This window comes from Enhydra lutris, unplaced genomic scaffold, assembly GCF_002288905.1.
Source record: "Enhydra lutris kenyoni isolate GAN:26980312 unplaced genomic scaffold, ASM228890v2 scaffoldscaffold40, whole genome shotgun sequence".
In the NCBI taxonomy this organism is placed as follows: domain Eukaryota; kingdom Metazoa; phylum Chordata; class Mammalia; order Carnivora; family Mustelidae; genus Enhydra; species Enhydra lutris.
The window spans coordinates 5,985,766-6,006,180 of record NW_019154124.1 but is presented as its reverse complement, the minus strand read 5'-3'; the positions used below and the strand labels follow the sequence as shown (position 1 = coordinate 6,006,180).

The 20,415-nt window shown below is 41.4% G+C and overlaps 2 protein-coding genes across 3 annotated transcripts in view; one reads left to right on the top strand and one right to left on the bottom strand.

The window, feature by feature from the left end:
• Positions 1-5,651: 5,651 nt before the first annotated feature.
• LOC111155207 (peptidase, mitochondrial processing beta subunit) lies at positions 5,652-20,064 on the top strand. Its single transcript, XM_022515305.1, has 13 exons — positions 5,652-5,759; positions 6,737-6,877; positions 7,812-7,898; positions 8,671-8,800; positions 12,628-12,826; positions 13,202-13,281; positions 15,819-15,931; positions 16,907-17,050; positions 17,872-18,032; positions 19,315-19,400; positions 19,477-19,565; positions 19,727-19,802; positions 19,892-20,064. Exons 1-13 carry the CDS (start codon positions 5,661-5,663, stop codon positions 19,954-19,956), a joined length of 1,470 nt encoding a protein of 489 aa, XP_022371013.1. The 5' UTR covers positions 5,652-5,660; the 3' UTR covers positions 19,957-20,064.
• The window catches only part of LOC111155206 (DnaJ heat shock protein family (Hsp40) member C2), a 34,448-nt gene continuing 34,078 nt past the window's right edge, over positions 20,046-20,415 (bottom strand). The window contains exon 17 of one of the 2 annotated variants that reach the window (XM_022515303.1): positions 20,046-20,291. In XM_022515303.1, the coding sequence (XP_022371011.1) occupies positions 20,217-20,291 (75 nt within the window). In that variant the 3' untranslated portion in view covers positions 20,046-20,216. The remainder of the gene's footprint in view (positions 20,292-20,415) is intronic. The other variant, XM_022515304.1, reaches the window with a different exon arrangement.

Below are 20,415 nucleotides of genomic sequence, written 5' to 3'. Positions count from 1 at the left end.
TAAATATATAAAATATTTTTTTAAAAGATTTTATTTATTTATTTGAGAGAGAGAAAATGAGAGAGAGCGTGAGAGGGGAGAAGGTCAGAGGGAGAAGCAGACTCCCCGTGGAGCTAGGAGCCCAATGCGCGACTCGATCCTGGGACTCTGGGATCATGACCTGAACCGAAGGCAGTTGCTTAATCAACTGAGCCACCTAGGTGCCCCAATATATAAAATCTTTATAAAAATATATACTCAATGGATTTTAGTGTATTCATAAGGTCATACAACCATCATCACTATTTCCAGAAAATTTTCATCACCCCTATTGAAACCCATAACCATTAGCAGTCATTCCTCATTCCTCCCTGCCCCTAGCTCCTAGTAAACACTAATCTACTTTCTGTTTCTTTGGATTTTCTATTCTGGACATTTCATATAAATGGAACATATAATCTGTGGCTTTTTGTAGCTAGCTTCGCTCATAGCATGATGTTTTCAAATATCCATAGTATAACATATATCAATACTTTGTTCCTTTTTTTTTTTGTTTTGTTTTAAAGAGTAACCTCTATGCCCAGTGTGGGGTTTGAACTTCTATCCAGTGAGATCAAACATCACATGCTCTACTAACCTAATACTTCATCCTTTTTGTCACTGAATAGTATTTCATTGTACAGATATGCCACATTGTGCCTATCCATTCATCAGTTAATGGACATTGAGTTGCTTTCACTTTTAGGCTATTATGAATAATGCCATTATGGACATTTCTGTATCATTTTTTATGTGGACACATATTTTTATTGCTGGGGTATATACTTAGGAGTGGAATTGCTGGATCAAATGGTAACTCTGTGTTTAAATTTTTGATGAACCACCCAACAGCTTTCCACAGTGGTTGTACTATTTCACATTCCCACCAGCAATGCTCAGAGTTGGGATTTCTCCATATCCTCATCAATGCTTGTTACTGTCTCCTTCATTATAGCCATCTTGTTGTGTGTGAAATAGTAACTTATCAGAACTTTGACCTACATTTTCCTGATGGGTAATGATGTTGAGCATCTTCATGTGCTTGTTGGCTGTTTGTAGATCTTTTTTGGAAAAATATCTGTTCAAATCCTTTGTCCAATTTTTGGTAACAGTGATATCGAAATGTAATTTCACATGCCATATAATTCAAGTATACAGTTCAGTGGTTTTCTTTTTCTTTTCTTTTTGTAAATTATTATTTATTTATTTGTTTATTTTTTCTTTTATTTTTTAAAGATTTTATTTATTCATTTGAAAGACAGAGAGTGAGAAAGAGCATGAGAGGAAGAGGTCAAAGGGAAAAGCAGACTCCCCGCAGAGCTGGGAGCCGATCCCAGGACTCGATCCCAGGCCTCTCAGATCATGACCTGAGCTGAAAGCAGTTGCTTAACCAACTGAGCCACCCAGGCATCCATGTGGCTTTCTTTATACTCATAGAGTTGTGCCATCATCACCACTAATTCCAGGATTTTCTTTAAAGATTTATTTATTTATTTTGAGAGAGAGAGAGAGAGCATGCATGAGTGGGAGGGGCAGAGAGAGAGGGAGAAGGAGAGTTCTAAGCAGACTCTGTGCTGAACTGGGAGCGGTGTGGGGCTCAATCTCACAATCCTGAGATCACAATACTGAGATCATGACCTGAGCCGAAGCCAAGAGTCAGACACTTAACTGACTGTGCCACGCAGGTGCCCCTAATTCCAGGATATTTTAATCACCTCAGAAAAGAAACCCCATACCCATTAACTGCCAACCTCCAATCCTCCCATTAACGCCAACTCTAGACAACTACTAATGTCCTTTTTTTCTCTGTAGATTTGCCTATTCTGGACATTTCTAGTGAATGCAATCATAGAATATGTAGTCTTTCATATAATCATTGAATATACTGGTTTTTTTCACTTAATGCTTTCAAGGTTCACCCATGTGGTAGTATGTAGGAGTCCTTCATTTTACTTTCAGATAATATTCTGTTGTATGGTTATACAAGTGTTACTTCATCAATGATGGATGTGTGGGTTGTTTCCACCCTTCAGCTATGATGACTTATGCTGCTATAGATATTAGTATACAAGTGGACATTCTTTCATTTTTCTTGGGTGTGTACCTTGGAGTAGAATTGCTGTGTTAACTGATAACTCTAGTTTTTTGAGGAACCTCCAGATTGTTTTCCAAAGTGGTTGTACCATTTTTCATTCCCATTAGCAGGGCATGAGGGTTCCAGTTTCTCCACATCCTCATCAACACTTTTTATTGTCTTTTTTTTAATTGTAGCCATCCTGGTGGAGGTAAAAATGGTATCTCCTAGGGGTTGTGATTTTGACCTTGATTTTTTTTTTAAAGATTCTACTTATTTATTTGTCAGAGAGAGAGAGAGAGAGAGCACAAGCAGGCAGAGTGGCAGACAGAGGCAGAGAGAGAAGTAGGTTCCCTGGTGAGCAAGGAGCCCAACGCAGGGCTCGATCCTAGGACCCTGGGATCATGACCTGAGCTGAAGGCTGACGCATAACTGACCGAGCTACCTGGGTGTCTTTCCTTTGCTGACTTTTTCCTGAAGTATTACATTCCTGGTTGCTATTAAAAATGGAATCATTGTCTTAATTTTATTTTTGGATTGTTTTCCTTTATTTTTGAAAGATCATTTCATAAGATAGAGAATTTTTGGCCTACATTCTTTGCCTTTCAACACTTTGAGCATGTTATTCCACTGCCATGTGGCCTCCATGGCTTCTGATGGGAAATCAGCTACTAAGCTTATTGAAGATCAAGTATATATGATAAATTGCTTTTCTTTTGTTGATTTTGAGATTTTGTCTCTCTAAGTATGGATCTCTTTGAGTTTTTCCTACTTGGAATTTATTGAGCTGTTTGGATATGTAAATTACCGTTTTTCATCAAATTTGGTGTTTTTAGTCATGATTTCTTCAAAGATTCTTTGTGCCCCTTTCTCTCTGTCCTCTCCTTCTGGGACTCTTGGTATGTGTATGTTGGTAGATTTGGGGTTATCCCATAGCATTCTGAAACTTTGCTCATTTTGCTTCATTCTTTTTTAATTCTTCATATTGATAATCTCAGTTGACCTGTCCTCAATTCTTTGATTCTTTCTTCCACCAGTTCACACCTGCTGTTGAACCCCTCTAGTGAATTTTTCATTTTAGTTACTGTATTTTTCAATTCCAGAACTGTGACTTTTTAAAAAATAATAACTCTGTCTCTTTGATATTTTATATTTGGCAAGCCATCATCCTCATAATTCCCTTTTGTTTTTGCTTTTTAGACCTTGTTTCCTTTAGTTCTATGAACATTTTAAAATAGCTTATTTTATTTTTTTAATGATTTTATTTATTTATTTGAGCAAGCAAGTGAGAGCTAGGGAGAGAGAGAGAGAGAGAGCACGCACAAGCAAGAGGAGAGGCAGAGGGAGAAGCAGACTCCCAACTGAGCAGGGAGCCTGACTCAGGGCTCTGTCCCAGGACCCTGGGATAATGATCCGAGCCAAAGGCAGATACTAGACATACTGAGCCACCCAGGCACTCCCTTTTCTTTCACTTATTCACTTATTTGAGAGAGCAAGCATGGCGGGGGGGTGGGGTGGGGTTGGGGGGCAGGGAGGGGAGGGGAGGTGGGGTGGTGGTGGGGAAGGGAGAAAGAGAAGCAGCCTCCCCAGGGAACCTGGGGGGGGGTGGATCTGAGGACCCTGGGATCATGACCTGAGCTTTAATAATAAGCATAAAATGCTTTTAATAATAAAGCATAAAATGCTTTAATGGACTGAGCCACCCAGGCGCTCCTACTTCTGGTCATTTTTTAAACCACTTTTCTCATTTTTTTAATGAGAAAAAGAGAACTTTTGGAGGTCCTTATGCTGTCGTTTTCTCTGACATTCCAAATTCATTTTGAGTTAAAATGTGCTAAAATTTCCCAGGAGCTTCCTGTGATTATACCTAAACATTTTTGTATATATGTATACATGTTTGTATTTTGTGAGTAATGTTAACACACATCTGTTGTGGAAATATGAAGGAATAACCTTGGCTGTCCTTATTATGTAATAGAACATGTGGGCTAAACCTGTGAATCATAGCAGAGAGGGTAGCTGGAGAGAGATGAGTCCAGAAAGATAAGTGGGAGTCAGATCATGAAGGGCCCTAGCTCCCATACTAAGGAACCTTCACTTTATCCTGACCATGCAGTTACAGGAGAATTTTTCATAACAGGACTGTCATGCTAAAAGTTGCATTCTAAAAAGATCCTTTGGACAACAATGTGGAAAAGCTGACAATTGGAACAGATTCAAGAAGTAGGAGCAGGGTGTATCAGTTGGATGTAGAGGGTGGAAAAGAGGAAGTCAGGATGAATTCCAGGTTTTTGGTTTGGATATCTGGGTGAGTGGAAATCTCCTTCGCTGTTTTGCACTGGATATACAGGAAGATACTTAGGGCCAGATGGTGAATTGCATTTTGGACAAGTGGGTATTGAGGTGCTAACAGGATAGATACTTGCAGTTTTCTAGTCACTGAAGGTGTAAGTGGGCCTGGAGGTTGGGAGAAAGGCCTTGGGTAGACAAGGAAGTCCTTATGTGGAAACGGAAACTATTAGGGAGAATGTGCATAAAAGAGGTCCGTAACCCCGGGGAACACCAACTTTTAGGGCAAAATGGTACAGTGTTCAGGAGTACAGCCTTGGGAGCCAGACAGCCTCTTGTTAGCATGGTGACCTCAGGCTATTTATTTACTTAGATTTTATTTATTTATTTGACAAAGAGACACGGTGAGAGAGGGAGCACAAGCAGGGGGAGTGGGAGAGGGAGAAGCAGGCTCCCTGCTGAGGAGGGAGCCCTGATGACAACTGAATCCCAGGACCCCTTATTTATGACCGGAGTGGAAGGCACATGCTAAGGACTGAGCCACTCAGGCGCCCTTCAGGCAATTTATTTTACCTTAGTTTCTACATCTGTAACGTGAGTGTAAGAACAGCACAGTTAGAACAGTGCTTATTATTTTTAGTTTCATCAAGAGATCTGTGAATAAAGAGCTGTCCAAGAAAGTAAAGAAGGTACTATGCAAAGGAGGAAGCGGTCTAAGATACAAGAAGGAAATTTTAAAGGGATCTACGAGGCCAAATTCTGCCATTAGGACGGTATGGTAACTCCATGAAGTCTCCCTATTTAAATAGTTAGTGGCCTCACCAGGAGCAACTTCGTGTAATGAAATGAACCAGCCTGTAAAGGTTGAAGAGTGAATACGGGTCAACAGTGACACTTCCTTCCCTCATCTCACCACGCTTGTCTCTCCCAATAGATGCTTCCTTAAGGACGGTGAGTTTTGGATTGTACTCCACTTTGTCCGATCAATTCCAGCCACTAACGGCACAATAAGCTGCACCAGGTTACCTTTAACTCCTCCACATCTGAACTTCACACGCCACAGGCGATCTAAGTAACTGATAATACATGATCTCCTACAGACTCCCTCCCTAATTGCTATTATGTGGGGCCTTTTGCTCAGCACCAAGCCCAGCTCCCTTCCTTCCAGGACCGCTTCAGAGTGTCATTTCTATTATGGCCATAAGGTGGAGCCCGCCTTCTCCTCTGGGACCTCGGGTCACGACCCGGAAGCACATCCTGCGCCCAGTCTGGAGCGGAGATGGCGGCGACGGCAGCTCTAGGGGTGATGTTCCCCGCGGTGCGGCGGCGGCTTTGGGGTTTCGCGGGGAGACTTCTGGTTGGAGGCGCTGCCGGGAGGGTGAGCTTCTCTCCACCTCTCTCCACCTCTCTCCACTCCTCTCACTTGGGTGCCGCCCGGAACCGGGCCGGGGCCTTCCCTCGGGACCCCGCGCGGCAGCCCTGAGTCATGCGCGCCGGCCCAGCGCTGAGGTCGGCACCTGAAGCCTGAGATTGGGGTGCTCGCTTTCGCCGGGGATGAGCTGACCTTGGTCACCCACCGCGCGTGACCTGCTAGAAAAGTGTGGGATGACACTGGTTACCGGCCCTCCCCCCCAGTTGCCAGGGGTCATAAAGAGTGCGTGCGGTGGTTGCAAATTGGGGGAAATTAAAAAGCGAGAACAGAGTTCTCTTTTTGCCGAGGACTGGGCTTCCTCCCCAGCTGTGCTCTCTGCGAGCCCCGGGGTAGCCAAAAGAAAGTTTTGTCAGGATGTATGTTTTTCTCACGAGAACCTCTAGCTTTCTCCAGGGTATGTGGGACTTTCACATGCGTCTAAAGGAAAAGAAAAACCACAGCAGGCGAGTAGTCCGTAGTCAGCAAACAAACCAGCCAGAGTGTATCTTGAGCATCTGCCCTTCTTCCTATCTTCACTTTATACCTTTTCTAAAACTTTATGCTTTTTCCTTGAGCAGAGAACCTAAATCTCATTTTTGGGTTGTATATAGGTATTTTTACATTTTTCTCTCCTTTTCTTGCCCCCCTCCCCCCATTTCCTCTATAATACTAAACATGTCTAGGAGAGGTACTGAAACAAAAGCAGTTTCTCTCTGGATAATGATAAAAACTGTTTGCTTTCCTTAAGGGAAGGATGTTTGTAGGCATGCTGCTGGCTTTCGGACTGGTTGAGCCAGGTTCCTAAGCCAGGCGAAGGGCTAGGTCCCAGTGAACAAAGATGAAGGAGGAAAGAGACTGGGATAGAGACTCTGTATAACCAACATTTAATATCAGAATAGTGATGTGTTTTGCTTCCTCTCTCCCACCGCTTCACCCCCAACCAGTCATTATATTTTGGAGGGAACAGATTGCGAAGTACACAGGCTGCTACGCGGGTGGTTCTGAATGTTCCCGAAACCAGAGTATCGCGTTTGGACAACGGACTCAGGGTGGCCTCTGAAGACTCTGGCATTTCAACATGCACAGTACGTAATTCCAGCAACCATTGTTTAGGTGACCCCTCATTAGGAGAGAGCCGATTGTTGATTTTATTTAATTTTTTTTTAAAGAGTTTATTTATTTATTTGAGAGAGAGAGAGAGAACATGAGGAGGGAAGGTCAGAGGGAGAAGCAGACTCCCTGCTGGGCACAGACTCCAGGATCATGACCTAAACCCAAGGCGATCGCTTAACCAACTGAGCCACCCAGGTGCCCCAATTGTTGATTTTAATCTCAGCTTTTTATTGGGTGGTGGTGGTTGAAAAACGGTGGCACTTACTTTACCTTGACAGATGACTCTCATTTGCGAATCTTTCTTCTGGTGATACTTTCATAGCAAGTACATGTGTGCCTTGTTTAAGGGTCTGCATCTGGTTCTGATAGCCCATTATTGTGTTGTTAGTAGTGATGATAGTGAAGGAAGTACATTCTCTTAGGCTACTCTGTGCTGTTCTTACATATGTTGTCTTACTTGATCTTTAAAATAATTCTTTGTAGTACACACCATCACGCCCAGTTGAGAGGCAAGTTCAGAAAAGGTAAATGGTTTTGTCCAAGGTCACACTGCTAATACATGACAGAGCCAGGATTCGAACCTAGATTTTCTGGCAATCTCTAATGTTCTTTATACTGTAGTTGTTAATTGGCTTTACCAACAAGTTGGGCTAAAAATCTGGGTCCTCTGTGAAACTGGCATACTGTAGATGCTTTAGCACCCAGCAGTAGCTCAATGACCAAAATTTTTAAATTTCATAGTTCATAGGAATGTGTTGTCAATTCACTGAAGTCAAGAAAACTAGTGTTAGGATTGGAAAGCCTTTGTGGGGAAAAAAAGGAAGGAAATTGCTCCCTCTCTCCAGTTCCATTCCCCCCAAAGAAAGAAAATTATATTTTATTTAATTTTTCTTTGATTACAATAAGGTTGGGCTCTGGATTGATGCTGGAAGTCGCTATGAAAATGAGAAGAATAATGGCACAGCTCACTTTTTGGAGCATATGGCTTTCAAGGCAAGTTGTAAGACTTTATGAAAATACATTTTCTTTAAGATGCATTAAGCACAAATTCTCATTCTAGGGCAAGGAGAACTACTAAAGTAGTAGGGTATATATATATATATTTTAAAGACTTATTTAAATTTTTTTAAAAGATTTTATTTATTTTATAGACAGAGATCACAAGTAGGCAGAGACAGAGGAGGGGAGGCAGGCTCCCCGCTGAGCAGAGAGCCCGATTTGGGGCTCGATCCCAGGACCCTGGGATCATGACCTGAGCCAAAGGCAGAGCCTTTAACCCACCGAGCCACCCAGGCGCCCCTAAAGATTTATTTATTTGAGAGAGTGTGTGCATGTGTGCATGCACATGTGGGAGGGGGAGGGTGAGAGAATCTCCAGCAGACTCCCCACTGAGTGCAGAGCCCCACACAGGACTTGATCTCAGGACCCGGAGATCATGACCTGAACCGAAATCAAGTTGGACAGTCAACCGACTGAGCCACCCAAGTGACCCCAGTAGTATAGTTTATTTATTTAATCTCTTAATTTTTTTTTTCTGAAATAATTACTGAAAGTTGCTTTGTAGAGTTGAAACAAGGATTTTCTCTTGGGATATACGTGTCATCGAAGTATACCAGTGTTTTTGAGGCCTGATGCACTTTAGAAATCAGATTTGGTTCTTGCATGAAACTGATGTTGCTTATATCCTCATATTCATTGCCTGAAGTGTTTAGAAAAATGAGAGGTAAAGGAAGGCATCATAATTTTCTTTTCTTTTTTGTTTCAGGGCACCAAAAAGAGATCCCAATTAGATCTGGAACTTGAGATTGAAAACATGGGTGCTCATCTCAATGCTTACACCTCCAGAGAGCAGACTGTGTATTATGCCAAAGCCTTCTCTAAAGATCTACCAAGAGGTACTGTTATTATGTACAGTGCAGATAGGTAATTTTCACAAGTTCAAAAATAATCTATTACTGTTTTTACTATGTTTGTTGTGGAAGTGTAATCCTCAGAAATGTGAAAAAATGAATCAAACTCTAGGTGAGAGGACACCTGTTTTTATTTTTTTCTGTGAATATGACAAATGGTATCAAATAGTTGGAAGCTGCAAGACTTGTACAAACCAGGCCCTAACACTTGATTCAAAAATACATTCTCCAGACCCATATGTATGTAGTGAAACATTTTAATGCCTTTGCAGTCTGTTGATTTCCTTTGCTGTGCAGGAGCTTTTTAGTGTGATGATGTCCCACTTGTTTATTTTTTTATTTTTTTAAATATTTTATTTATTTATTTGACAGAGATCACAAGTAGGCAGAGAGGCAGGCAGAGAGAGAGAGGAGGAAGCAGGCTCCCTGCAGAGCAGAGAGCCCGATGTGGGGCATGATCCCAGGACCCTGGGATCATGACCTGAGCCGAAGGCAGAGGCTTTAACCCACTGAGCCACCCAGGCGCCCCCCACTTGTTTATTTTTTATTTTGTTGCTTTTGGTGTCAGTTAAAATCATTACTAAGACCTGTGTCAAGGTACTTTACTGCCTATGTTTTCTTCTAGGAGTTGCATTGTTTCAGATCTTACTTTCAAGTCCTTAACCCATTTTTAGTTAACTTTTGTATATTGTGTAAGATAGTGGTAGTTTCTTTTCTTTTTAAAAGATTTAAAAAATTTATTTGACAGAGCGAGCATACAAGCAGGGGAAGTGGCAGGCAGAGGGAGAGGGAGAAGGAGGCTCCTCACTGAGCAGCAAGCCGGAGCAGGCTTGAGCCCAGGATCGCTTAACCAGCTGAGCCACCTGGGTGCCCCAAGATGGCGGTAGAGTCATTCTTCTGCGTGTGGCTGCCCCAACTGCCCAACAGCATTTGTTGCAGAGACTGCCCTTTCCCATTGCATATCCTCGGTTCCGTTGTAAATTGACTGTTCATGGGTGGGTTTGTTTCTGGGTTCTCTGTTCTGTTATAGTCATCTAGGTGTATCTTTTTATGCCAATACCAATACTGTTTTGATTACTGCAGCTTTGTAATATAATCCGAAATGAGGGGGTGTGATGTCTCCAGCGCTGTTCTTTCTCAAGATTGCTTTGGCTATTTGGGATTTTTTGTTGTTTCATACAAATTTTAGGATTCTTTGTTCTAATTCTGTGAAAAATACTATTGGAATTTTGGTAGGGATTGCATTGAATCTGTAGATGGCTTTGGGTAGTAATGAACATTTTAATATTCTTCTAATCCGTGAGGATGGAAGAGCTTTCCTTTACTTTTGTCATCTTGAGTTTCTTTCCTTAATGTCTTGTAGTTTTCAGAGTTTGTCTTTTTACCTCCTTTGTAAGTTTAATCCTAGATATTCTTTTTGATGCAGTTGTAAATGGGATTATTTTCTTAGTTTCTTCTAGTTCATTATTAGTGTGTAGAAATGCAACAGGTTTTTGTACTTTGATTTTGTGTCCTGCGACTTTACTTGATTTATTCTGAAGTTTTTTTGATGGAGTCTTTAGGGTTTTCTGTGTATAATGTGTTACCTGCAAATAGTGATGGTTTTGCTTGTTTCAAATTCGGATACTTTTTATTTCATTTTCTTGTGTAATTGCTCTGGTTATTAGCATTTTATTTTTTAAGTTTTTATTTATTTATTTGACAGAGAGAGAGATCACAAGTAGGCAGAGAGGCAGGCAGAGAGAAAGGAGGAAGCAGGCTTCCCACCGAGGTGAGAGCCTGATGTAGGGCTCGATTCCAGGACCCTGAGACCTTGACCTGAGCCGAAAGCAGGGGTTTAACCCACTGAGCCCCCTGGTGCCCCTAGGAGCATTTTTTTTTTTTTTTTTAAATTCCCCATTCTATACAACAACAACCTGCCACCTGCAAGTAAATAAAAATTATATAACACGGTAGTCTAACTGCATTACAACCAATGAAAATGACAAGAGGGTGTGTTGGTTTGAATTGCAAAAAACATTGGTAAGGTTCTTAATGATTTCCTTGAACTGTTTTACCCCAGGACTAGTTAGGGACCAAGAATAGAGGGTAGGCCAGGCTACTTTAAAGGGTTGGTTAGCTCATCCCTCTCCTTTTTTTACACAGGAAACTGCAGGGAAAGCAAAAAACCCCAAAACCATACACACAAAAAATGATTAGAGAAAGGATAAGACAAAGTAGAAGACCATTTTTTTCCTCCTGGCTTTTGGTTGGGAAGGACAGAGCCTCTGCCAGTGGCAGTGGCAAAGCCCGGAAGCTCCTTGAGGAATCAGCTCTTGTGCTCTTGGAAGCAGCTCTTGGAAGTGCTCTTGGAAGCAGCTCTCTTTCGGGGGGTTTGCTTGAGGTTTTTGTCCCCTCAGTTGCGTGAAGCCTAGCCTGGTGTATGAAGTAATAACGGGATGTCAGACTAGCAGTCTCCAATGTTTATGATCACCCAGCCTTATTGGTAAGTGACATGAGTAGACTTCAGTATAGGTATATTTACAAATTAAATACAGGTACTACTGTACTAACACACAGAATATTAAATATATATTAAAAAGATTCTGATTAAAACAAACTCCGGGAAATAGGATCTTTCTTGAGCAAATCGCAGTCTAGACTACCAGTCCCATGTAAGGAGAGCCTTCACATAGGATTCCTTGTCCTCCGGTGTCTTTGGACTGTTCATCACCAATCACCATCATGACCTCTGGACTGTCATGATCACTGCCCCAGCTTGCTTGGGCCTAGCAGTCTTTTTTGTCATGTTGGGCTGACAAGAGGTAACTAATTATAGTTGGAATGTAACATAATTGCTGCTGAGACAAGGACCCTTAGAGTGAAGGTAAGACGAGGAACAAAAGTTTGCAGTAGAGGGAAAAAAAAATGAAACTAAAGATTATAAATGTTTCATATTTATTAAAATTTAGACTGTGATTGCAACTCTGTACTAATTCTTGAAGAGTAGATTAGGTTTTTCCTTTTGGGAGAAGTAATTTTTCTGATAAAATTGCGTAACAGCATAGTACGTGCGTAACAGCAAGTACAAGATGTCCTTGTGTTCACTTTTGGCTTTTTGCAAATTAGGGTCATTCTTAGATAAATATTTGAGGGCTTCATCAGTTTTTCCGAAGGGTCACTTTTAACCTTTCGGGATACCTAGCCTTTTCTTCATGTTAACCTCTGTTAGATCATGATTTATCAGTGATTTTGCTAATGGTGAGACTATAGCCCACATGGATCAAATGCATGGAAACAGACACTAGGATTAAGTTAAGTGGGGAAGGATATTCGAGAAGACACTAATTCTGTGAGTGGTTCTTTGGGGGCATATTTTAGGTTATGCTGTTTCTTGCCTTCTTTATGTAGCAGCCTCACTGCTGTGGGAACCAGGGTAGCAAATACTTGGGTGCAATGAATCCTGTGTAGGTACCTAGTGTTCTAATGCAGATGATTTTCTACTTTATAATTTTCATACAGAACAATATACACTCAGGTACAGATTCTATGGCGTGTCTGAAGTTGTAGAGTCATTACAAGTATTGTGGGGATCTTTGACAAATGTAGGAATTTTCCCCAAGTTCTTCGGTACCACAGAGGTTTATATTTTATATATTTAATTTTAATATTGTCCTTTTAGGTATATTGAATGTATAGAAAAGTTTGTTTCTCCCTAGTTTAATCATTTAGTCAAAATTGAATGGTGCTGTGTCATGGTTTCTGATGCTAATGTAATCTTAATCTTGAATACTAAGATTCTTAGTGTTTCTTCTTGTTTTATTTTCAATTAGCTGTAGAAATTCTTGCTGATATAATACAAAACAGCACATTGGGAGAAGCAGAGATTGAACGTGAGCGTGGCGTAATCCTTAGAGAGATGCAGGAAGTTGAAACCAATTTACAGGAAGTTGTTTTTGATTATCTTCATGCCACAGCTTATCAAAATACAGCACTTGGACGGACAATTTTGGGACCAACTGAAAATATCAAGTAGGTATAATTCTCAAGATTTTTTTGGTGGGGGGGGATTTGAGTTTTGAAAATTAACATTCAGAAACATTCAAAAAATGTGTTTCAAAATGTAATTTTTTTCCTCCCTAGTAATTCACATAAAGTTGTGGTTGGCTACATTTTAGCCCCACCTAACTCCCAGGTGCCTGGGCCCATGCCTACTACTGACATAACAAGTAACAGTGTCAGCTTTTTTCTTGATATAAAAAAGTTGGAATTGTTTTGATCCTTGTTGCCTATATTCCATTTCTAACTACACTTAGAGCCTTTAAGGTCCAATTTAATGTCAGATATTTTATATGAAGGTCTGCTTTTTAGTTTCCTTTTATATTGCTTTTCTTGCTCCATTTACAGATCTATAAATCGGAAGGACTTGGTGGATTATATAACCACACATTATAAGGGGCCAAGAATAGTACTTGCTGCTGCTGGAGGTTCGTGGATTTCCATCTCTGTATCTGTTTAAAGGCAGTTGTGGAGTGTTGTGCTTATTAGTTTGGTCCTGCTGGGACATGTCCTGGAATTTATTACTTACTGAGCAAATTGTTTCATATGCTGTTTAAGGGGAATGTACAGCACTGGAAATAGACTTTTCCTCTGTCTTTTCTTCAGTAGAGGTTTTTTTTTTTTTTTTTTTAATAGAAAAACTTACATAAGTGTACACACAGATTGGGATTTACTTTGCAAGGAAAGGAGTTAAATGACTGGGTAATGATGACATTTGGGAGATGGTGTACTGTACTTTGGGAATTTTTTTTTTTTTAAGATTTTATTTATTACTTGACAGAGATCACAAGTAGGCAGAGAGAGGGGGAGGGAAGCAGGCTCCCTGCAGAGCAGAGAGCCAGATGCGGGGCTCGATTCTAGGACCCTGAGACCATGACCCGAGTCGAAGGCAGAGGCCCAACCCACGGAGCCACCCAGCCGCCCCTGGGAATCTCTTGATTTTAAATTATTTTTTGAGAACCAACTTCATTCTTGGCCAGGCATGAAATGAGTATGTTTTGTTGGTTCATTCTTTGTTTATTCATAAGTAGAGCTAAGTACTGAGAAGGGGAAGTATATAGGGAACCATTGAGAGTGTTTAATGGGAATCCAAACATGCAGGTGGCATCAGGACAAGCCTTCCTTGGGGACACGTTTGAAGCCAGTGAATGAAAGAAAATTCCCAGTAGATTGTGCTAGATTTCCTGGCAGTCTGAATTTAGGCAAACAGTACACTTTTGGTTTCCAGGTTTGTTTTCTTTGTTTTTTTAGGGTAAAGCAGAGATAGATGGTGTTCTTTTGTATAGACTTAATTTTTCTCTCTTCAGAAATGACAGTAAATTAAAATTCTAGTTGCTCTGAATAGAATTCTAAGTAATTATGTGGGAATAATGGGGAAAATGAACATAGGGGTTAAGTCTAACAGGTTAGTCATTGGCCTCTGACACTAAATCAGGTTACCTTGGCACATTAGGCAGTGCGCTGAGATTCTCTTGAGCAACATTGTTTCTAAAATGGTTGGTGCTGGGGCGCCTGGTGGCTCAGTGGGTTAAAGCCTTTGACTTCGGCTCAGGTCATGACCCCAGGGTCCTGGGATCGAGCCCCGCATCGGGCTCTCTGCTCAGCGGGGAGCCTGCTTCCTCCTCTCTCTCTGCCTGCCTCTCTGCCTACTTGTGATCTCTGCCTGTCAAATAAATAAATAAAATCTTTAAAATGGCTGGTGCTGACTGGGGAGTCCGCATTTGAAACTGCCTGGGAAACAGGAAGACCTAGTGAGAGGAGGCCTCAACCACCACGCTGTCTGGGATGTCTCTGCTGTTGGTGGCATATGGACACCCTGGGTTTTATCATAGTTCCCATAGGTTCATTTTGATATTGCTGAAGTTGGGATATCTTACAATTAGTGGCCTGTCCTATATTAATTAGCACTTTGTCTTTTTGGTACATTAAGTGATGATGAGCCTTATAAGCAATGGCTTTTTAGTCAATGAAAAAGACCAAACCCCAAACCTAGCTTCGTTAAAAAAAAAAAAAAAAAAAATTACTGGCTCATGGCTTTTTGGATAAGGATATGCAGAGGTTTGGGAGTAGGAACCAAGGGTCTGCAGTGGCCAGTCAGGAGGGCCATAGATGAAGTCAGAACAGTGGGAGTTGGTGGTGTCAGGTGCTGAGAACTGTATGCATGTCCATGGTTTTTCACTCTCTGCTTGTCATTCTTGGAACATTAGGCCCTTCCTGTTGTTCCATCACCCTCTGGATTGATAGCCAAGGCGGCTGTCCTACACAGTGCTTCTGAAACAGGCACTCGGGCCTGGTCTTGTTTTATGCCACAGATTTGTTTGGGAAATACGGGTGTAAGTTGTGCTTTTACATTCTAAAGAAAGGTTTCATATAAAGAACCTTCATGGTGATATTTTTTAAAGCACTCGCCACATGTCTAAATTTGTTTTCTGAGTTTGTGTTTATCCTTCACTGAATCTGTTTGGGTCATGAGTTCCAACAGTCATGTATATAGAATTCTTAGGTTTTAGATGGCCAACAGTGAATGTTTGGTTAGCTACAGATTTATTCAGAAATTTAGATGACATTATTTTGTTCCTGAATTCTGGTAGCAGAGCTCAGAAAACAAAGCTCGTATTACATTTACATTCTTTTCTACTTACAATGTACTGAAAAGTGATTTTGCTAATTTGCGTTCTAGGACTTTTAGTAATATAACATGATTCTGTACAGAATGTGGTATTTTCAAGCGGTCTTATTATCCTTAGCTGTGAATTTGTTGCTGAAAACTGTTGTTATACAGACCGAGAGCTGTGCAGCGCCAAGCCTTGTACCAGCAGGGAGAAAGCGTGTGGCGTGGGCTTACTCTGTAACGGCTTTTACCGCATTCCACCTGGAGCTTTACTGTAAAACAAAGTTTGGCAGGTAGTTGTCTGCCTTAGATTGTGCTGCTACTAGATATATGAAATATTTTCCTTCAATTTAGGAGTTTCCCATGATGAACTGCTTGAGTTAGCAAAGTTTCATTTTGGTGACTCTTTGTCCACACACAAAGGAGAAATACCAGCTCTGCCTCCCTGCAAATTCACAGGAAGTGAGGTAGGGCAAGCCTCCTCAGCTAGTACTTAGCCCTTAGGGCTTCTTGTGTTGTGTTTATGAATGAGTGTGCAAAATGTGCTTATTTTGAACAGGAGTAAAATGGAAGAAACGAGAGGCTTAAATGGAAAGAAAAAGGGAAGAGGATGGACTTATAGTCCATATTACTTAATCACTTCTCTCTTTCCTAAGGAAGCAAGGTTTTGAGGGGAATGTCATATTTTGTTCTTTTTGTGCTTTTTCCTTAACACTATGCCCATATATATATTTTGAGGTATGAAGTGTATTTTTCAAATACCCCCCAATTTTTTTTTTTTTAAGATTTTATTTATTTGACGGAGATCACAAATAGGCAGAGAGGTGAGCAGAAAGAGAGAGAGAGAGGAGGAAACAGGCTCCCTGCCAAGCAGAGAGCCCGATGCGGGGCTCGATCCCAGGACTCTGGGATCATGACCTGAGCCGAAGGCAGAGGCCTAACCCACTGAGCCACCCAGGCACCCCTGCCCCGAATTTTGACTTTCACATTAGGTTAAGTTCTGCTCATAGTACATTTCTGGGAGTAGCTGTTAAGAGACAACTTGCAGACAGCCCGCTGCTTGTCAGCTGTAGGCTTCAGCTCGTCAGCGGCCTCCTTTGCCGTATGAGGGAGGACGCTCAGAGGAGTACCTGGCGAGGGCTGGCAGCTGCATGGAACCGTGTAGCATCCGTGGCACAAGAATAAGCTTGTTATGTATCAGAATACTACTGATCTCTACCAGTGAAAAAATCTAATTCTTTTTGACCAGGTAATCATCTAATGGCTTTGTCTGCAGTATTGCAGTTATTTCAAAAGATCTTCTGGTGAAGTTTTCTTTGCAGAACTCAAAGAGATTTTTCCACATTAGACTGTTCATTGTAATGTGGCATGATTAAACCTTCTTTCTTGTTAAGCCCGATACATGATGGCGGTCTTAACCAGATTTGTTTCGTCTTAACTAGATACGAGTGAGGGATGACAAGATGCCTTTGGCGCATATTGCAGTAGCTGTTGAGGCCGTTGGGTGGGCGCATCCAGATACGATCTGTCTTATGGTGGCAAACACACTGATTGGCAACTGGGATCGCTCTTTTGGAGGAGGAATGGTAAGTGATTTTAAAAAGTTTTCCATAATAAATGATAAGGTGAAATGACAAGGTACTGTGAATGGACTTAAAATATAAACCGATCCTGGATTGCATCCTGGACCAGAAACAACTTTTTTGTGTGGGTGCCCTAATTTTTAAGTTGGATAAGTAGCAAAATTTGAGTAAGGTTAGAATTCACTAATAGTACCATATCTATGTTAATCTAGTTTTAATGATTGTACAGAGGTTAATTTCCTTGTTTTTCAGAAGTGTGTACACAGCATTTATGGGTAAAATGCATCAGATCTTTCAATGTACTCTCAAACAGCTGAAAAATTTTTTTAAAGAGAATGATAAAAGAAGCATGGTAAAGTAACAGTTCTTAGGGAATTTGGATAAAGGGAATTCCTTGTACTATTTTTGTTAACTTTTCTGTCTGAAATTCACAATACAAAGTATGTTTGTACTGAAAGATTTCAACAAAATACACTTCGTGTAACTATCTTCGGCTTCACACACAGTGGAATTTCAAATCTTTAAGCACACGCAGCCAAGAGCCCTATGGATGGGGCCGATGACAGGAGTGATTACTCTAGCAGAAGTGCTGCAGCTGTGTTAGCACAGGTTTCACTGCTTTTACATCATGCATTTCTCTGGGGCTATGGTGGGCTGGTGAGAAGTATGGTTCTTAGTATCCTTGAATTTTAACTTCTTGAGATGTTGCTAGATCGAAACTCCGCCCATTGTGGTATTCACTATTTGCCACAGAACTCATGTTTCTTTCCGGTAGTTTAGGCACATATGCCTCCAGTTCTCTTGGACAGTGTTTTCCCTTACAGAATCTCTCCAGCAAGCTGGCCCAGCTCACCTGCCATGGCAGCCTCTGTCACAGCTTCCAGTCCTTCAACACTTCCTACACGGATACGGGATTGTGGGGAATCTATATGGTTTGTGAACCGGCCACCATTGCCGACATGCTACATGTTGTCCAAAAAGAATGGTGAGAAAAGTCTTGCTTATAATTCACATTTTTTTAAAAATTATTTTTGTTTATAATTCACATTTTAAAACTAGTTTCCTCCTCACATGGTTGGTGATTGGTTTTGATAGTGATGTTAGCATTTAATCAAGAGAACAAGACTGAGGAGTAGCAGTTGTTCCCATGTTTTTCAAGTCTAATGTGAAGTTTTTTTTTTTTTAAAGATTTTATTTATTTGAGAGAGATAGTGAGTGACAACATGAGAGGGGAGAAGGTCAGAGGGAGAAGCAGACTCCCTGTGGAGCTGGGAGCCCAGTGCGGGACTCGATCCTGGGACTCCAGGATCATGACCCGAGCCAAAGGCAGTCGTCCAACCAACTGAGCCACCCAGGTGCCCCTAGCTGACTTTATTCTATAGGAAATTCTTAATCTTTTAAGCAGATTACTTCAGAAAGACAATCCTAAAAGTTTGTTTGGAAGATACCTCTACAGGTTTTCTGGCTTGGAAAGGTGGTGTTATGGCAATGAATGTGAAGTTGCCATTGCTAAAAGAAAACTGTATTGTTTTACTCAGAACTGGTGCCTTGAGACAGAGGCAGAAAGGCCCACACTGTTGGAAAAACATCCTTAACTCTGCTTCCTCTCCTCCACCATTCTTTTTTTCTTTTTAAGATTTTACTTATTTGACAGATCACAAGTGGGCAGAGAGGCAGGCAGAGAGAGAAGGGGAAGCAGGATCCCTGCTGAGCAGAGAGCCCGACGCGGGACTCGAGGCTGGATCCCAGCACCCTGAGATCATGACCTGAGCTAAAGAGAGAGGCTTAACCCACTGAGCCACCCAGGCGCCCCCCTTCTCCATTCTTAAATGGCTTATGGTTCTCTCAGTCTCATCAGCTGGGCGGTGTTGATTAGTAGGCTTAAGGTAGATTCCACTGGATTCTTTCGAGAAGTCAGTGGCCTCCAGACCAGTCTGCTAGCATATTCCATCCTAATACAGGGATTGGCCAAGTATTTCTCAAGATGCAGTCAGCCTGCTTTCATCTTGGAGTGAACCTTTATCTGTAATCATACTATTTTTGAGAAATTAACGATACCAGGAGAATAAAGAGTCAGTGACTTTTCAGCTTTTGTGTAGCAACTAGGATCATTAAAATTTCAACTTTCCATTAAGCTGGAGTCCTAAATCCTTGTATGTTGTGGTGCAGTATATAGAATATATAGTATCATATCTTAGGTCATTCACTCAAAAAGCACGTAACCTTTCCAGACTACTTGACATTTTGATTTTTCCCACTGGTTTTAGGATGCGACTCTGTACAAGTGTAACTGAAAGCGAAGTTGCACGAGCCAAAAATCTACTGAAAACAAACATGTTGTTGCAGCTTGATGGTAAGAATAAAGACCTAAATTCTACTCTCATAGGGTTGATCTGTATTCCAGTAGTTTTTCCTTCCCTTTTAAACAGGTTCTACCCCAATCTGTGAAGATATTGGTAGGCAGATGTTATGTTACAACAGGAGAATTCCCATCCCTGAGCTTGAAGCAAGAATTGATGTAAGTAGTCTTTTGACACTATAGGCGCTTGTATAAAAGTTCCCTGTTAAAAAGCTGAAAATATGTATCACAAATCCCTGTTTAAATTCTAAAGACATTCTAGGTATAGACTCTGTCTTGACGACGCAGAGCTCTGAATGCTGGTATCTTCTCTATTTCAGGCTGTAAATGCGGAGACAATTCAAGAAGTGTGCACCAGATACATTCATGCTAAGAGTCCAGCTCTTGCTGCCGTCGGTAAGCCCGGCTCCTTTTCTCTCATGCACAACGTGCCCAAGTACTTGTTTTTACTGAGTTTTACCTTCCTATCTTCTTTTCTTCCTTAGGTCCCATTGAACAGCTGCCAGAGTTTAACCAGATTCACAGGAACATGTGCTGGCTTCGTGATTAAAATGCTCCTACTCAAAATATTTTGAGCGTGTGTATTTATAACGCTAACAGATCTGCAAGTTTTAAGCTACCAGTCCCTAAAGAAAAAAATAAAAACGTATATACCTGGAAATTCGAATGAATCACTGTGTCCGACTTTGCGAGGGTAAGGCCACGGCAGATCAGCCCGCTCTGAAATTAGCACTGCAATTTTAAGAATGGAAATTTGTACAATAGTTTGTTTTATTATAAAAATGCACACACAACAAAGATTGTCAGAAGTCATTTCTTGGCTCTACTTGCATTCAGCACTTGCTCTTGAGCAGCTTTCTTTGCTTTCACCATCTCGACGAGTTCCTAGGAAGGGAGAGAGGGGTTAGCGAAGACGCCCGCAGCGCTGGCGGCCCCCCTCAGCCTGGGGGCATCAGCCATTAAGACACCAGTGCCAAGGCGATTTGCACTAACTGCCAGAGCTAGAAAG

Coding starts and splice junctions, on each gene's coding strand:
- LOC111155207 (XM_022515305.1), top strand. CDS start 5,661: ATGGCGGCGACGGCAGCTCTAGGGGTGATGTTCCCCGCGGTGCGGCGG. Junction 12,827..13,201: donor GGACCAACTGAAAATATCAA/GTAGGTATAATT, acceptor CTCCATTTACAG/ATCTATAAATCGGAAGGACT. Junction 13,282..15,818: donor AGTACTTGCTGCTGCTGGAG/GTTCGTGGATTT, acceptor CCTTCAATTTAG/GAGTTTCCCATGATGAACTG.